This window comes from Apium graveolens, unplaced genomic scaffold (assembly GCF_009905375.1).
Source record: "Apium graveolens cultivar Ventura unplaced genomic scaffold, ASM990537v1 ctg4620, whole genome shotgun sequence".
Taxonomy (NCBI): Eukaryota; Viridiplantae; Streptophyta; class Magnoliopsida; order Apiales; family Apiaceae; genus Apium; species Apium graveolens.
This window is the reverse complement of record NW_027418623.1, coordinates 22,585-41,110: the sequence shown is the minus strand read 5'-3', so window position 1 is coordinate 41,110 and position 18,526 is coordinate 22,585. Positions and strand designations below refer to the sequence as shown.

Genomic DNA, 18,526 nt, shown 5'->3' with positions numbered 1-18,526 from the left:
AATTATTATATGAAATTTTATGGGGCAATGAAGCAATAAGGATATGGGTTCCGGGCGTTTTTGGAGTGCAAAATTTATGCAAACAGTTGTTAGCCCCCTAGCCCGAATTTTTTTCGAATTTCAAATCCGAAAGGGGGAGGATCAGATTAGGGTCGGGCTGGGCGGATGAAATGACCCTCCTTAATTTTAACATTGGTCATTACCTCAAGTTCTCACGATCTAAACTTAACACATTATTGATATACATATTTGAAATTGAATATGTGACTTGAAATTGAATATGTGACGAGGAACCTAAACTCGCGCCCATTATGAACATGTGATTATATTCTTGGTGATATGGAGTGAATTGGTTTGGGATATTTTGCTACCCCTAATTATAACTAAACCAATATTGACACCAACTCCACCCAATGTAGTTGATTTGAGTAGAAATATGACCCTAGTTCATTACAGAACCGGCCCAGGGTCAGACTGGTGTGGCCAAAACATGTACAAGTCAAGAGTGGCCAGTTCATTAAATAGGACTCTGGGTCCTTGTTAGTTTGGTTTGGTTCAATACCAGTTCCACATTACAAAACATAATGAAATATATCTTTGAAAATCCGTGGCTCCCTTGCATAATAACAAAATTCTGTACATTATTTTGGCTCTCTAATTGAGCATTCCAGCTATTTATTTGCCACTTCAGTTTCTTTAGCATAATGATCAATCTTAAATAATACTGCTACACTACTAGAAAAAGTAGAATATACATCGCCTCTTTTACATCGGTTGCTTATTTCAACGATGTAAAAACTATTTTAGACATCGGTTTTGAGCAAGCGATGTCTTTTGTGCTTATAAACATCAGTTTGTTAGAAGAACTGATGTTAAATGTCTGTTAAAAAAAATTCAGCCGCGCGCCTTCCCCATTCCCCCTAGCCAAAATTTCATTCCCTCTTAAATTTCCCCCGTTTTGCCTTAGTTTATTTTCGACTCTTCCCCCTCTTTTCAACTTTATCCTCAAATATACATTTAAAAAAACACAAAATCAAAAATCAAAGCTATCAAAACTCTCTCTGATGGAAGAACATCTCTCTCTCTCCATCACTCTTACTTCCCCTCTCCGCCCACATTTCTGAACTCTCAACGTAGAACCCTAAATTCAAAACCTAACTTTCCAAATTGAAACCAAGAACTAACAATTAAGATCCCTAATTTGAATTATATCTTTCAATTGCATGAACCCTAACTCTTGTTTTCAATAAATCGTTCGATTTGTGTTAACTAGGTGCAAATTTGTTGAGGAGATATAATCCTGGTGTTGATTTTAGTGCAGGGAGAGGAATTGTTTATGTTCCTCGCAAAGGTGATCTTTCAGTTTTTGTGAGCTTGAATTTTGTTTTATGTTAATGTCTTTAGAATTAAGCATCTGGTTTAGAATTATAGTGCTTTGTGTAAAGATTGATTTGGTAGTAATTAGTCTATATTTATGTCGTATTTTTCCTTAGAGGCTGGTAATTTAGTCTTTATAATTACTGATAGTTTTAAAGATATTTGCAAGTGCAAATGAATTCTTGGTAATTATTTTTTTTATTTATCTTCAATGTGTATTTCTAAAGTTGTCTTTTCGCTTTTACAGATCAAAATGAAACTTTTGTACCCTTCAAATCCAGGTAGCTTATCTATATTTCTGATTTGAGAGTGCTATATATTATAACTAGCTTTGTCATGGTGAAGTTTCCGTTAAATTGACATCTGATTCAGTTTTGTTTGTTTTCCTTTTTGCAGCAAAGGAGGTCTAACCCTTATGCTGGCTTTTGTTCATTTACTACATATGAGATTTAAGGTAGCATGGAGTCTTTATGATGTTTGAGCTAATGTTTGATTTTACGGAACCGGGGCTTTCCACCCGAGGCATAGTTGGCATTGTTGTAGTAGTAGCAGTAGGATTGCTGTTACTTGTAGGTTATTTCGGATTTTACAGGAAGAAAAAAGCTGAAAAAATCAGACTCTCAACAGCAAGTGAAGATCCTTCTACCCATGGTATTCTCAAGTTTTTTGTTCTCTTTTTTCCACTTGTGTTTGTCTATTAACATTAAATTACGGGTTACCAAATGGATGTGAATTCACCTAATATATAATATTATCTTAAAGAATTTAGACAATGAAGATTGTTAATGAACTGATTACCAGAAATAAAGAAGTTCTTAGGCACACATTGGCTCCATCCCCGTTATGTATCACCGGGTTCCCTTGACCACCATGGTATATTTCTCTATGAAAGAAACAATAGATCACTCTAGTGTCTTCCTTGAAAATGGAACACTTTGAGGAAGTAGAGTCACATCAATCTCAATGTCTCTGCTCTCTAGTAACAAATAGGATGCAGTACACGATTGGGTATTTTCACTACATGGACGAGAGGTCTTGGAGACACTAGATGGCTTTGGTTGTGGAATGTATTCTTTTGCATCTGTTGGGGTTTACTAGTGGAGCGGTGTTGTGTTTATAAGATTTCTGAGGATCTTATGTTCTTTATTCTTCAAGTGGATTCCAAATTTAGTGATAACTTAGTACAGTTCCATTGGATTAACATATGGTTAACTTCTAATTTTTGTTGCTAATTTGTGATTAAGTTTTCAATATATAAATTTGATGGTTTTCCGCATCTTAGACTTATATTTTTCGCAAATCAAGTGTTTTACCAACTCTCTTCACTAATCTTTTCATTTTACTCAATTTCTGTGTGTGTGTATTTGTTTAAGAGTATTATTGAAGTTCTTGCTCATTTCTTTTCATATCCAGTTATTTTCCTATGATGCAGATTTTTCATTGTATTTACATCCTTGTAAGTGCAATTGTCTAGTACTATACAAATAGCTGTAGTCAAATACCTTCTTCTGACTGTAGCTCCAGGTGGAACTTTGCTTAAAGGTGAAGAGAACTCAGTTGGCTACTTTACCTAAATAATAAGTGCAATTCGTAGCTTATGATTTTTTTTAAACTGGCAGCTAATATATTTTTTTAGGTCTTCTCTTGACATTTAGTAATGTGATATATAAGTTTGCCCTGCTTGTTCCTTGTAAGTAGATTTAAAATTTATAGGGTCATGTTTAAGGGGTGCTGATCATTATATTGGAAATGTGTCATGTTCTATGATTATATATCTATGTATAATGGTATAATTTATTTATAGATTTCTAAAATCTATATTCTATAGACAAGTGTGTTTATCTTGAGCTAGGAAAGGCTGCTAAGCTGGCTAAAGTGGGTATGATATTGTGTTCTACGCCTTGTTTATGTGAAGTTGATATATTGGCAGATTTGCAATTGCAAGTGAACTTTTTTGGTAGGCGTATTTATATAATGGTAAATGAAATTTGTGGAACACTAATAGTGTTATTTATGCAGAAAGCCGCAATTAAGAAGATGGATATGCAAGCTTCGAAAGAATTTCTTGTTGAATTAAAGGTGTCAAATAAGCTTAATTTCTTTTAATTGTTTACAACTTGCTCTGATTTTTTACTATTAAATTGCAGTAGATAACAATTGCTATCACCCTCTTCATCTTACTTGTTCTATAAAATTTGCTATTTAAGCACTAAGATATAGTTCTTTTGACACCGCTATGAATTAATAGATTTTGAAATATGAGTTGTTTTCCTTCCACTAGATTACTCCCACTTTTCACTATAAGATCTGTTTTTAGCTTTAACACCTGACTGACATAGACGAGTAATTAATACTTCATATTTCATGGGCGCAAATTTACATTACAGGAAGCTCATGAAATATTTGGAAATGTGGATGATCTATTAGAGCGTCGCAAGCAAGGATTGACAGAGATGAGTGGATTTGATGATCCACCTGGAAGAAGAAATGAATTAAGGAATATAGGGGGATTTGACCCAACCATTCTCTCAGAGAAGTATATGACAGAGAAGGATGATAATATTCGTAACATAGATTTTCCGAAAAGGTTGCAGGTAAATGTTGACTTGGGTATCTGGTTGTATTTTGTCATTTCTGGCAATTTCTTTTTTGTTAACATCTGTTCCTTGTACTTGGGTATCTTGATTTGCAATCAGCTTAGAAACATGATTCATTTGTATCGAAGAATTGTTGAAACTAGTGAGTTGCCCATAGTCAAAGAAGATGTGATGAGATTCTTGGATTTTATCCATATCCAAAAATTAGATGTAAGTTATATCTTCTATAATAATTTTGATTATTTTCTTGAATTTATATCCACTAACAAATCTGTTATATAATCTTGCTATAGGTCTCTTTTATTGCTATGTACAGAAAGGATGAATGCCCGAGTCTGTTTAAGGATCCAGAGCAGCTTGAAGCTGACGGGCTTCAAAATAGCTATGACAAAAAACCAGCATTAATGTGGCACAAGGTACAGGGATTTAGTTATAAATTATGTGTCACACTTCATATTTAATGAAATTGGTTATTGTATACGAAAGGCATGATAATATGAAGGCAATTAAAGTATGTGAAAGGCAATTATAATTGTATTTGATTATATGTCAGTATATGTCATTGTACAGGTAGTTGTCCGAACTTTCTGTTTTATTGCTCTTCTTTACGGTTGGAACAGTCATATATAATTTAGTCATATACATTCCATACTCTGAGTTTTGGTTGATTGACAAATTGCAGCTTTTTGGTGGGAGTGCATTGACGTTGCAATCTGGAGCTCCGTTGTTGGATTCACTGCCTATGTAGCCAAAAATCCAGAATCTGGTGATATAGTATGTTTGCAAACAGTATGCTACATAAATATGTGTAGTACTTGATGTTTGGATTAGAGAAAGTGTTGTGCTTGATATTTGGATATTGTTATTTGATATATAAAGAATTGGTATTATGCAGTAATTGGTTTTGTTAGTTTATTGGTTTGGCAAATTTTTGGAATCTACATTTATAAAATATACATTAATGAAACAGGTAATCAGACATCATTACAATGGAAAATGATGTTAATTTAACACTTTAACAACTGTTATAAAATAAAAAACTGATCTCTATCAAAACATAATACATCAGTTTTAGTGGAACATTGACATCAGTAATATCGAATAAAACCGATGTTAAATACTACAATAAAAAAAAATCTTAAAACAGAAAACCGATGTTATTAAGCTTTATAGACATCGGTTTTTCACCAATAGATATCGGTTTGAAATAAAGAACCGATGTCAAAAGTTATGTTTACATCAGTTTATCTTGAAAACCGTTGTTATTGGTATTGGTAACATCAGTTTAATGGGTAAATGACAATATTTTACTTATCTCACATATGTTTAAATTGATAAAAATATCATATTATGATAATATATTAAGATTAGATATGCATTAGAAATTTAACATATTTAAAAACTGATGTTATTTATCTTCTTTAACATCAGTTTAAAACCGATGTTAAATGGGGGGTCTTTAACATCACCCACGAAGACATCGGATTTTTTTGTTCATAGACATCGGTTTTTAGCCGATGTCTATTCTACTTTTTCTAGTAGTGCTAGAAAGCAATTAATGGCAGGAAATGTTGGATGTTTAAAGCATAGTTTCTTAGAAAGAAGCAAAGAAAGGCTATTGTCTAGAAAGGCTTCTGTTGATCACCAATCTGCATTCTAATGGTTTAGCAATATCCGAGATAAATCGATCAAGTTGAAAGATGATGTTGAAGATGCAGCTATTAATATATATGCAATGAGCAGGTCTGATCCAAGAGAAGTCATCTTTTCAGCTAATATGGGGTTGGCTCCTGCTTTCGCGTGTTTCTTTCCTCTTTAGAGAACCACTGGATAACAAGAGTCAATACTCAATCTGGGGAGTTCTTATTGTGGTTGTTATATTGGAGTTGAGCGTAGGTATGCAGCTTATTCAAAACCTGCCTTTTTTACTTTTATGTCATTAAATATGTTGAATGATCATGGAATTAAATACACAAGGCAAGCCAGCGTAAGGGGGATATGAATGGCAAGACCAATTCTCTAAAGCGCCTACAACTTCTCATCCTGGAAAATTAGAACTCGTCTAATCTCGTGCATTTTGATCTATCAGTTTACTATCTGTCCTGACTCCTGGTTGCTACTTGCTAGTGTATTTAAGTTGTTTAGCAGTCAAACTCAAACCCCACGAACTAAACTAAACAAAAGACCGAAATTTTTCATCTCTCTCTAAATGAGAGTTTGTCTTCTCTCTAAATGAGAGTTTGTCCTCTCTTGTTCACGTAACAAGTCTTCCTTATTTTCTTTTGTCTTCTGATCTCTCGTTACATAAACACACAAGCAATGGAAAATCAACAAAGTAATCTGAACGAGCTCTATGCAAAGTTAACAATTGAGGATGAAGAAGAAGGAGGGGTAATCGTTGGGCAGGCTGATATTGCCCAGATTAAAGAGTCATACGTATTAATCGGGAGATTCCTGACGGAAAAGAGTATCAACTTTACTGCAATGCAGAATGTCTTAGCATCAATATGGCGACCAAAAGAGGGTGTGGAAATCCATGACCTAGGGGATATGCGTTATTCTTTTGTGTTCTACCACCCCCTGGATGTACAAAAGGTTGTTGATGGCGGTCCGTGGTCATTTGAACAGGGAATGCTAGTGTTCAAACAGATAACAGGGGATGAAGATCCAAAGATGGTACTATTGAATGAGGCTGATATATGGATACAAGTCTATGATATTCCTAAAGGCTTTGTCTCGGAGTCCATATTGCAGAGTATTGCAAATTCCATTGGATGCTTCGTGAAGTCTGATCCGGTAAACCTTAATGGATTATGGAAATCATATTATCGTATTAGGGTCCGAGTAGATGTCTCCAAACCACTTAAGAGGCGCATGAAAATCAAACGGGAGGGTGGAGAATGGAGCTGGGTCAATTTCAAATATGAAAGACTTAGTACGTTTTGTTTCGTGTGTGGAAAATTAGGACACTCGGAGCGAGACTGTAATGTGGTGTATGCCAATGCAGGAAAAGAGTTGGAACGGGCATATGGCACGTGGTTACGGGCACCAAATAAGAATTCACGTACTGGTACTGGATCGAGATGGCTGAGAAATGGGGACGGAAGTAGCAACTGGGAACCGACCGGTGACAGCTCGAAATCGCCGGCAGGAGGTGGAGAGACTGCGCGGAATATGGCGATAATCAAGGAGGGTGGTAATTCTGTTGCAAAAAATCTGGAGGATAATGAAAGGATTATTATTACGGAGAGAAATCAGGGGCACAAAGATATGGGCGGGAGAAATTTAAACAGGACAAATCCGTTGGGAGGAAATAACGGAGGGAATTTTGTGATTGACCCAAAAAGACGTCGCACTGAGGAAGATACGGAGTTAGAGGAAAATGGGCCCATAACCATGCAAACAGATGGGCTTTTTGAACTGGAGAAAAGTGGTGATATAACTGTTCCAAAAAACTTGAATGTGGCGGGTTCTGTAGAGCAGGCCCGCCTAATATTATGAGTCTACTAGCTTGGAACTGTCGTGGAATGGGCAATTCACGAGCAGTTAGGTTCCTCAAGGAACTAATTCAAAAGCATAAGCCCAGTCTAGTTTTTTTGTCTGAAACTTTAGTAAAGAGAAATAAAATTGAAGCCGTTTGTAAAACAATTCATTTTGCTGGTTCTTTTTCTATCGACGCTCAGGGGCACGGAGGAGGATTAGCACTCTTGTGGAAGAATACTGGAGCAGTCGAAATAAAAGGTAGTTGTAATCATTATATTGACTTTGAGGTGGTGTGCAATCAGCTGGGTCGGTGGCGTTATACAGGTTTCTATGGTTGCCCGGAAAGAGGTAGACGTCAGGAATCGTGGGACTTAATACGTGATCTTGAGTCGAGGTCGGCTCTTCCTTGGTGTATTTTAGGCGATTTTAATGATATGCTGTTTGAGTTTGAGAAGGTGGGAGGGAGACCGCAACCAAGATATCTGTTAGAAGGCTTTCATGCAACGATAAGTGACTGTGGTCTTCAGGATCTCGGTTTTACTGGTTGTCAATATACATGGGAGAGGTTTCGGGGAACTCCGGCTTGGATCCAGGAACGATTGGATAGAGGTTTAGCAAATCAACAATGGAGACAGCTTTTTCCTAATGCAGAGATTCAAGTACTTGAGGTATCTACGTCAGATCATCTGCCCTTATTACTCCAGTTAAATAGACAGATTTATGTTCCCAAAACTCGGAGATTTCGATTTGAAAATGTTTGGATTCGTGATGTTGAATGTATGAACTTGGTTCAGGAGAGTTGGACTACAAATGGGATTGGGAATATCTTGGAGAAAATAGAATTCTGTCGTATGAAGTTGGATGAATGGGGGGGAGGTACATTGAAGGAGCTAAGTCAAAAGATTAAACACAGCAGATGGGTCATGAGAAAATTCAGATCACGGAGAGATACCTTGGGTGTGCAGACGTATAACGATGCCAGATGTGAGTTCTTAAAACTACTGGAACGTCAAGAAATATATTGGAAGCAGCGGTCAAAGCAATTTTGGTTACGTGAAGGGGACCAAAACACCCGGTTTTTTCATAAATTTGCATCTGGGAGGAAAAAGAACAATCAAATAGTTAGACTGAAAAATAAAGATGGAGAATGGGTTGACTGCATGCATGGGATTCAGGAGATTATTACAGAATACTTCACTAACTTGTTCAAATCCTCAGGAACAGGAGGACACTTATCAGCTAATGAAAAGGTGAGTTGTGTAACAGATCTTCAAAATACACAGCTCATGGCACCCATATCAGATGATGAAGTGAAGAATGCAGTATTCTCTATGCACGCAGAGAAGGCTCCGGGATATGACGGTCTGAACCCGTGTTTCTATCAAGCATATTGGAGTGTGGTCGGGAAAGATGTGGTGGACTTTTGTCAGAAATTTCATACTACGGGAGAATTGCTACCTGAGGTTAATCGTACTCTTGTATGTCTGATCCCCAAGGTTAAACAGCCTCAACAAATGACTGAGTTGCGCCCTATCTCTTTATGTAATGTCTTGTTTAGAATCTTGTCCAAAGTGCTTGCGAATCGATTAAAAATCTGCTTGCCAACATTGATATCACCAAACCAGAGTGCGTTTATAGAGGGTAGACTGTTAACAGACAATGCTCTGATCGCATTTGAAGTTAATCATTATATTAAACGCCGCACTCAAGGGAAGACTGGAGTAGCAGGGTTAAAGATTGATGTTTCTAAAGCGTACGACAGGCTAGAGTGGAATTTTATTGAAGGCATGTTGCGCAAGTTCGGGTTTCATGAAGTATGGATTGAGAGAGTTATGATTTGCATTAAGACTGTATCCTACAGCTTTATACAACAGGGAACAGTCTTTGGCGAAGTTCAACCTCAACGGGGAATTAGGCAAGGGGACCCGATTTCCCCTTACTTGTATATTCTATGTGCTGAGGGTCTTAGTTCCATTATTAAAAGGAATGAAGAAGTGGGCTTGTTACATGGATGCAGTATTGCAAGAAGAGCGCCGTCTGTGTCTCATCTGTTATTTGCGGACGACTGTTATTTTTTCTTCAGAGCAGTAGAGGCCGAGGCCAGAGTAATGCAGAGGATCATAAAGAGGTACGAGAATCTATCTGGGCAAGCTGTCAATTTCAATAAATCCACGATCACTTTTAGTCCTAATACAGCTACAGATACTCGCGAGGCTATTTGTGGGCTTCTGGAAGTCCGAGAAAGTACAAGTCCGAGGAAGTACTTGGGGATACCAATGACAATAGGACGTAAAAAGTGTGAAGTTTTTAAGTTCCTAACAGATAGAGTGCGTCAGAAGGTGCAAAATTGGCAAAATACATCGCTCTCTAAGGCTGGTAAGAATATTCTGTTGAAAACTGCTGCACAGTCCATTCCGAATTTTTGGATGAATCTACTACTCATTCCAGGGGAGATATGTACTGTGATTCAACGTCAAATGAACAGTTACTGGTGGAGTAATGGAAATAATAATAAAGGGGTTCGCTGGATGGCTTGGGATAAGCTGTGTAATGTCAAAGAGGCGGGAGGCCTGGGGTTTAAAAAGCTGCAGCAGTTCAATATCGCAATGCTGGCAAAGCAGGGTTGGCGGCTAGTAAATAATTCTAATCCTCTTGTTACAAATATCATGAAGGCCAAATATTATCCAAGTACAGATTTTGTAAATGCAAAGCTGGGAGAAAACCCAAGTTATATGTGGAGGAGTATAGTTGCGGCTCAGGAGGTGATTAATCACGGTTGTCGAAGAAGCATTGGCACTGGAATGGACACGTACGTATGGAAAGTTCCTTGGTTGCCTGCAACAGATAATGGCTACTTGACAACAGCCATGCCACCGGAACTTGAAAATATAAAAGTATGCGATTTAATGGATGTCCAGGAGAGGAAGTGGGATGATGAGATTCTCAATGATCTGTTTAATGAAAGGGATGTTCAGTTGATACAGCAAATACCCCTATCTTCGAGGGACATTAAAGATAATTGGATGTGGATTCTTGATGGAAAGGGAGAATTTTCTGTAAAGAGTTGTTACAGACGGTTGGTTGGGGAATGCAGCACACTAGATGCCTCATTCTGGAAGAAATTATGGAATTTAGAATTACCTGGGAAGATCCATTTTTTCTTATGGAGGACATTACGGCTCTGCTTACCAACTAACACAGCGCTGCTTGAGAAAAAAGTGAATATAGACGGTCAGTGCTCTTGGTGTCATGTAGCTAACGAAACAGAAAAACATATCCTCTTTGAATGTCAGTTTGCTCGGGAGGTATGGGAATCCTCAGGTATGGCGCAATGGGTTAAGACAATGCCAGGGGAGACGATCTTTGATATGTTTAAGAGGTTGTTTAACAGTGGACCAAAGGAGCAGCATGTCCACCTTGCACTTCTATGTTGGAGTCTGTGGAATCGCCGAAACAAATGGGTATGGGATAGAGTTGCAGCTTCTGTATTTGGCACGACAAGTGCAGCTTTTAGTCTACTGGCCAGTTGGAAAGAGGCTCAGCTGGAGCGTGTTAGAAGTAGTACAGCAACAGTAGGACACAAAATACAGAGATGGCAAGCACCAGATCAACATTGGGTGAAGATCAATATTGATGCAGCTACGTTTATGGAGCTTGGAACTGTAGGTATTGGTGGTGTAATACGTGATGAAAGGGGCAGCTTTGTAAGGGCAATGTGTAAACAGATAAGAGGAAATTGGACACCCAGGGAAGCAGAAGCTATAAGCCTTAAAGAGGCTCTGTCATGGGTAAAACAGTATGGTTTCCGCCGCTGTGTTTTTGAGACGGATTCTAAATTGTTGGCAGATGCGGTTAATGGTGATACAGGACGATCCTACTTTCATTCTATTGTTGGTGACTGTGTTGCGTTGTTTAAGCACTTTGAGAATGTGCTAGTACGTTTTGTACCTAGGTCTGCGAATGGAGTCGCTCATTTGTTAGCTAGAGTGTCTCGTTCTATGTCAGACTCTCAAGAGTGGGAAGATGTTGCTCCCAATCTCTTATTTGATGTACTTTCCTTTGATTTGAATTAATGCAAGTACGTTTATCTCAAAAAAAGTTGTTTAGCTGTTGGGATTTGTATTAATGATGCAGGAGCCACATTTAGCAAAGGACTCGATAGCCCTTTTCAAACTTTTTTAGCCGGAGGACTAGCTCTTTGTATTTACTAAAAAGATTATTCAGGTTTCAACAAGACATGAGCTTGTTTACTTTTTTTTTTTCTGTCAGTTTTTTGACTTATTTGTTATTCACTGTGTAACCCCTCTAAATTAAAACTGCTCTCTAGGCTCTACGTGATAACCTTTCCAAAGTAATAATTTTTTCCGGTCACCAGGATATTATATTTAGAGGGTTCTACTCTATAAGTATTTTAAAAATGGGTAAAAGGAGCCTACAGTTACCTTGAGTAAAATTTCCTAAAGTTAACTCCATTAACGACCCATCTTTTCAAGTTAATTTGGTGTTTTTTTTTTCTTTTAATATACTATACATCTTTTAAAGTTAATGAGTGGTTTTTAAGCTGTGGTTTACAAGATCCACCACATATTCAGCGCCTGACCCAGACATTCTTTATTTTTTTCTTTCACCAGTTCCCTATTTTTCAAGTGTCAAAGGTTTTTCATTTTCTGACTTTCTTATTTAAACATATAAAACTCACTCTGTCTTTTAGACAAAAAGAAAAGGCCATTACAAATCTCATCAACTTCAAATGTATATAAGAGTTGTGACCAACACTTCTTGTCCGATCAATCATTAGGATTAAAGACAAAGCAATGGCAGCAAATATTGGATCTTTAAAGCATAGTTTCTTAGAAAGAAGCAAAGAAAGACTATTGTCTCGAAAGAACTACTCTGACTTGGGCTATGGCAGATCCTACTCTACTGTTGATCACCAATCAAGATTCACTTGGTTTAACGATATTCAAGATCAGCTCGTTAAGTTGAGAAATGATGTTCAAGATGCTACTATTAAAGCCTTTGAAATGGGTAGTTCTGATCCAAGAAAAGTCATATTTGCAGCTAAAATGGGCCTGGCTCTTGCTTTTGTATCAGTTCTTATCTTCTTTAAAGAACCACTTAATTATATGAGTCAATACTCTATCTGGGCTATTCTTACTGTGGTGGTTGTGTTTGAGTTCAGCATAGGTATGCAACTTTATTCAATTTTCTTTTCTAGTTTGCTAATAAATGTGTTAAGTGAATTGTTAGCTAAATTAGTGAATGAATTTGATTGTGCAAGGCAACTGGCTTGGGCTGCCCTCTAGTCTTATATAATGGCTAAACCGATTCCCTACGTCCTACACATACTGAGTCATTAAATTATTGTGCATAACATTTTTGGACTCTTTAAGGTCTACAAGTTCTGGTCCTAGAAAATAAGAAATGGCAATTGCAAATTCTAATGCTTTAACTGGTTGCTCGAGAAAATTTTAGTATGTATAAGTTTATGATCTGTCTCCAATACTAGGGTGTCTGATTTTTTTGCTTTTGGGATTTGTATAAAAAATGCAGGGGCAACGCTTAGCAAAGGATTTAATCGCGCTTTTGGAACGTTTTTGGCTGGAGGACTGGCTCTTTGTATTGCTGAATTATCTTTATTGGCTGGAAAGTTTCAAGAAGTTGTAATTGTAATTAGCATCTTTCTTACAGGTCTGTATGTAGCACACGTTATTTGAATTTACATCTCAATGTTATTATTAAGTTGTCTACGGTAATTTAATCATAATCTCCGCAAATAAAGAATCATCTATTGAAGAATTACTTTGTTTTGGTAATAAGGATTCTTTGCAAGCTATTTGAAACTGTATCCGGCAATGAAACAATACGAATATGGGTTCCGGGTATTCTTGCTGACATATTGTATCGTCCTGGTGTCTGGAAGTGGAAAATTTATGCAAACAGCTGTTTCACGTCTGTTGTTAATTGCTGTCGGCGCTGGTGTTTGTTTGCTTGTAAATGTATGTGTTTACCCCATTTGGGCTGGTGAGGATTTGCACAAATTAGTTGCAAAAAACTTTAATGGCGTTGCAACTTCCCTAGAAGGTTAGATCAAGAATTTTATCTACATTTGTCTGGGTGTTGATTTGACTCTAATATAAGTTGATCAATTCTATCTTTCATGTGAACTGCAGGTTGTGTTAAGGGATACCTGCAATGTGTTGAATATGAGAGAATCCCTTCCAAAATTCTTACATATCAAGCTTCTGATGATCCATTGTACAGTGGATATAGATCCGCTGTACAGTCTACTAGTGAAGAGGAATCTTTGGTACGTGGTTAATGTTTACTTCAATATGTGCATTTGACAGAAGACAGACAAGAAACATGGCTTCATTTTTTATATGTTTATGTTGCAGTTAAGCTTCGCTGTGTGGGAGCCACCTCATGGACGTTACAAAATGTTCAGATATCCTTGGAATGAGTATGTTAAAGTTAGCGGTGCGCTGAGACATTGTGCATTTATGATCATGGCAATGCATGGTTGCATACTTGCTGAGATACAGGTGAGATTCATTGTTTTCTCATATGTCAATATTACCATATGGTCTTCACATTCTCCTTTTCTTCTCTAGTATCTCTATCCTTATTTTTCCAGTCTCGACTGTGAAACTGAAACATCAAATCTAACTTTCAGCAAGTATAACTTAGATGGTAGTGAGATTTCTCTGGGTACCATAAATAGCATAACCGAGATTGCCAATTATCTGCAGTACATTCTGAGGTTGCTACAATTTTCTAGTTTCATTAATAAATAGATTATTTTTTTCCTGGAGTACTTTCCATGGTTGCTACAATTTTCTATTCTCATCAATAAATAGATTTTTTGTTCCTGATGCATGTTTCTTAATAAATGCAATGTCATGGTAGTGACCCCAGTCTTTTCGTATCAATGTTCATCAAACTGCTAAACTTGTTATTTAGTGAAGTAATCTTGAGGATGATTTTCACACTGCAAGCTTGTTTAGTGTTAATGAAATATTATAAGATTGTTTATTTGTCACACAGTAAAGCTTAAGTAGTGCTAATTTATGGAGTTGATATACTGCTTGATTGGTTTAATCAAAGCACCAAATGGACTGTAATGCACAGCTGTAGCCTAGAATACATTTTGGCAATGAAGCCGACAGTAACACAATTGGTGCCAGTGAAACTATCTAAATTGGTTGTAGCTTTTCGTCTGTCCAACTAGAACTCAGTACTCTTTTCACGTTCTTAACTATTGCAAGTCTGTGCATGTGAGTGTTATCTGTGTTTTTTCTATTTTGATATAAACCAATTAGTATAGTTAGTGACTATAAGAACTGAAGTCATGCATCTGGAGGTTTAAACCAAAAGCATGATACGTCCTCTTCTCCCACCCCAGACCCTATCAGCTACTTGTTGAGCTTTATTTTGTTGCCAGTAGGGTTTAAATTAATCAATTTTGTAGGCATCAGCTGACTTACGACAGATTTTCAGCAATGAGATTCAGAGAGTTGGTACTGCAGGAGCTAGAGTACTACGAGAGCTAGGGAATAAACTAGAGAAAATGGAAAAGTTAAGCTCTGGAGTTTTGCTGCGGGAAGTGCACGAGGCTGCTGAAGAGTTGCAAATGATGATAGACCAAAAATCATATCTTCTGATCAATGCAGAGAGCTGGGCAAGTAGCAGAATGCCCAAGCCTTTTGACAATCCTGATCAATTTCAAGAACTACGGGATAATGAAAACCAAAACTTGGTGATAAGCTCTCTCAGTGAAGTAGCTCTGCATTTAAAATCAACACACACACTGAAAAACTGGGATCCTCAGAATCTGCACAATCCCTCTGTTGCCCAATTGGATTCATTTGAAGGAGGGGAAGTGTTCAAGCAGCAGATGCATTGGCCTTCTCGGCTGTCTATTCATGACGACGTCATTGTGAATGAACGTGAAGTAAGGACTTATGAAAGTGCAAGTGCATTATCATTGGCCACATTCACGTCAATGCTAATTGAGTTTGTGGCAAGGCTTCAAAACCTTGTGAATTCGTTCGAAGTACTTAGTGAAAAGGCAAAGTTTGTTGAGCCTGTAGAGCAGACAGCACCGACAGAAGTGGTTGGTTTCTGGACGAGGCTGTACAAGTTGATCTGTTACAGGGATTAGCTTGTTTTTTGTCGATATTGTTTTCAGTTTAATTGAGCTATAATTTGTGTTGCAATGGACAAACAGTTAAAAATCGGTGACTGTTCATCGGTCCTCCATGTACGCAGTGAAGTAATGTGGTTATTCTAGTGATAATGAACAGGTCTGCAGTTGAGCAAGTGGAGGTGGGGTACATTGGGCTAATGGTGAAAGAAAAGAATGTGCAATTTAATGTTCTAATTTTTGATGGAACAAATTTGTGATTATTCAGTTATAGAGAACATTCAGGCTCCAAGAACATGAGCTTGTTTATACTATAAATATTTCTATAATTACTTTTGTTGTTGTTGGAAAAGCTGTATCAGGCAATTCTTTGGTTTGTCCTTCCCCCGTTTTCTGTTAACATTTTGTAAGAAAAAGTGAAGTCTTGTTTCTTTGTTGTTCCAAAGGCATAATTCTATGACCAAGAATATGAGTCAACTGTCCTTGTGCAACCCCATATATAATTCTGAAATAAGTATGTTCTTTGTGGTGAAAAGAAATAAAACTATATAAGGTCGGAATAAACATTGAAAAGAAATGAAACCAAAGAACCAAAAAATATACCACTCTCTCTGTCACTTCATTAAAAACTGTTTATATTTCACATAATTTAGGCGGTGTTATGGATTAAAAATTTGGTCATATTTATTGCTAGGTTTCGTGAGTTTCGAGACTCGATTTGACTGCTCTTGTGTTTCATGACTCAATCTGCCTTAACGAAATGTCTACGTACCTTGCTGTATGCCAAGAATCAAGTCAAAAACGTAGTTCTTGGTGATGCTTGCCCTCGGGGCTATGGCGTAGTGACTTTCATATCTTTCGATGACTGAGTCTAAAACATCGTTCCAGGTAATGGCCTCGTGGCTTGTAGGATGCCTTCACACTTTTACGATGCTTAAAGCTGTCTTCCAAAACATGGTTTCATAGTGGTGGCGCATGGAGCTCTTGTCCCCAAAAACGTTCTACTGAAGTTGAAGGGGTAAGATCCTTTATATAGATGTTGAGAGTCTAGGAATTATGGTGGAATTGGGTGACTTGATGGTCAAGTCTCCACCTCTAATTGGATTGGACTTTGGAGTCCTATAAAGCAGGAATTAGTTTACTTCTGAATTAGGTTGCTTGGAGGCTACTTCTTGTAGAAGTAGTTACTTATTTGAACAAATTTATTGGGCTGTTTAATTAGCCCCCTTATTAATTACGAAATTAATAAATAATTAGGATTTTGGGTCTCATTAACCGGGCTTTTCCCTTTGACAAAATCAGGTCTGATTAATGCGACATTAACTCTGCAATTAGGGTTATTGTTATTCCGTATCATTTGCCCCCAACTTCTGGGAAACACACTCGATATTACGTAAAAGTTAAGTTATCTCTTACCCTATCAGGGGTATCGTTTTCAACGTAAAGTGTGGAGCGACCTACACATTTACAACGATTTGCCTTATCCGAGACTTCAGGATATTTTATGGAATTTTCATAATTTTTCACTCATTTTCTTACCTTGTTCCTATATTTAGGAATTTTTTGGTATTTTTCCCTTAATTTTCGGGGATTATCTCGTACTCATAAGAATTTTTTTCTAAATTTTTAAGAATTTTTTCGTACCTCCAGGTATTTTTCTAAATTTTTTCTAATATTTTAGGAATTTTTCTACATCTCCGGGTAATTTTTCTAGTATTTTAGGAATTTTTCCGTACCTCCGGGTATTTTTTTTATATTTTTATCTAATATTTTGCGAATTTTCCTATAGCTCCGGGTATTTTTCGTGAATTTTCCTAATATTTAGGAATTTTTCTATTATTTTCAGGAATTTTTCCTTAATTTCTGGAATTTTTCCTTAATTTCTGGAATTTTTCCTTAATTTCTCTTTTCTGTTTTTCTTTTCGACCAGGAATACATTCAGTCAGGATCCTGGTTGAATTATGGTCTCATAGTGTCTGGTCGAAACTACTTTCGGCCAGAACGATTCGATCAGGATCCTCACCGAATTCAGTCAGGACCTCGAGTTGACCCCGTGCTTCTAACCGAATTAAGGCCCCATATTTTCTGGTCGAAGCTACTTTCGGTCAGGACCTCGAGTTGACCCCGTGCTTCTGACCCCTGGTCGAACGACTCACAATTTAGATCAAGAATCCTGACCCCTTAGATCAGGATTTTGACCCTTTGGACTAGGATTCTAACCCCTTGGACGAGGATTCACAATTTAGATCAGGAATCCTTACCTCTTGGATCAGGATTCTGACCCATTGGACCAAGATTCACAATTTAGATCAGGAATCCTGACCCCTTGGATCAGGATTCTGACTCCTTGGACCATGATTCACAATTTAGATCAAAAATCCTGACCCCTTGGATCAGGATTCTAACTCCTTGGATCAGGATTCACAATTTAGATCAGAAATCCTGACCCCTTGGATCAGGATTCTGACTCCCTAGACCAGGATTTACAATTTAGATCAGAAATCCTGACCTCTTGGATCAGGATTCTGACCCCTGGTCGAATGATTCTCAATTTGGATCAGGAATCCTGTCCCCTTGGATCAGGATTCCTGACCCCTTGGATCAGGAATTCCCAATTACAAGCTGCAAGCCTTTCAACAGCCATGACTTTGTGCTCGTTTTCCTGATTTGAGCTTATGATATATCAGATCGAAGCTTATTCTGGGCTTTAACTTATAATAACATTATCCTCTTACCACTTACAATCCTTGAATCTTTAATTGGATAAAATCATGGCTCTACGAGCGTTTGCTTAGACGAAACGTGCATTCTCCTTGCCTTCAACTGGATGGAACGTGGCCTCTACGAGCCCCCCCCTTTTTTTGTTTCTTAGTTCTTCTGACTAAGTACGTTGTCCTATTTGGATGCTCAATTTAATTAAACC

The 18,526-nt window shown here is 37.4% G+C and overlaps 2 protein-coding genes across 2 annotated transcripts; both read left to right on the top strand.

Annotated features, from left to right (window-relative positions):
• The first annotated feature begins 6,293 nt into the window (after positions 1–6,293).
• LOC141702096 (uncharacterized) lies at positions 6,294–7,475 on the top strand. Its single transcript, XM_074505787.1, has one exon. The coding sequence runs from the start codon at positions 6,294–6,296 to the stop codon at positions 7,473–7,475; it is 1,182 nt and encodes a 393-aa protein (XP_074361888.1).
• Positions 7,476–11,567: 4,092 nt separating this feature from the next.
• On the top strand, positions 11,568–15,935 carry LOC141702095 (aluminum-activated malate transporter 4-like). Its single transcript, XM_074505786.1, has 6 exons — positions 11,568–12,644; positions 13,011–13,148; positions 13,278–13,541; positions 13,631–13,767; positions 13,856–14,002; positions 14,929–15,935. The coding sequence occupies exons 1-6, from the start codon at positions 12,272–12,274 to the stop codon at positions 15,619–15,621; spliced, it is 1,752 nt and encodes a 583-aa protein (XP_074361887.1). The 5' UTR covers positions 11,568–12,271; the 3' UTR covers positions 15,622–15,935.
• The last annotated feature ends 2,591 nt before the right edge of the window (positions 15,936–18,526 follow it).

Excerpts from the sequence above, each read along its gene's own strand:
- LOC141702096 (XM_074505787.1), top strand. The coding sequence starts at position 6,294 with ATGGAAAATCAACAAAGTAATCTGAACGAGCTCTATGCAAAGTTAACA.
- LOC141702095 (XM_074505786.1), top strand. The coding sequence starts at position 12,272 with ATGGCAGCAAATATTGGATCTTTAAAGCATAGTTTCTTAGAAAGAAGC. Across the intron at positions 13,542-13,630 it reads CGTTGCAACTTCCCTAGAAG|GTTGTGTTAAGGGATACCTG; the intron begins GTTAGATCAAGA and ends TGTGAACTGCAG. Across the intron at positions 14,003-14,928 it reads GCATACTTGCTGAGATACAG|GCATCAGCTGACTTACGACA; the intron begins GTGAGATTCATT and ends TCAATTTTGTAG.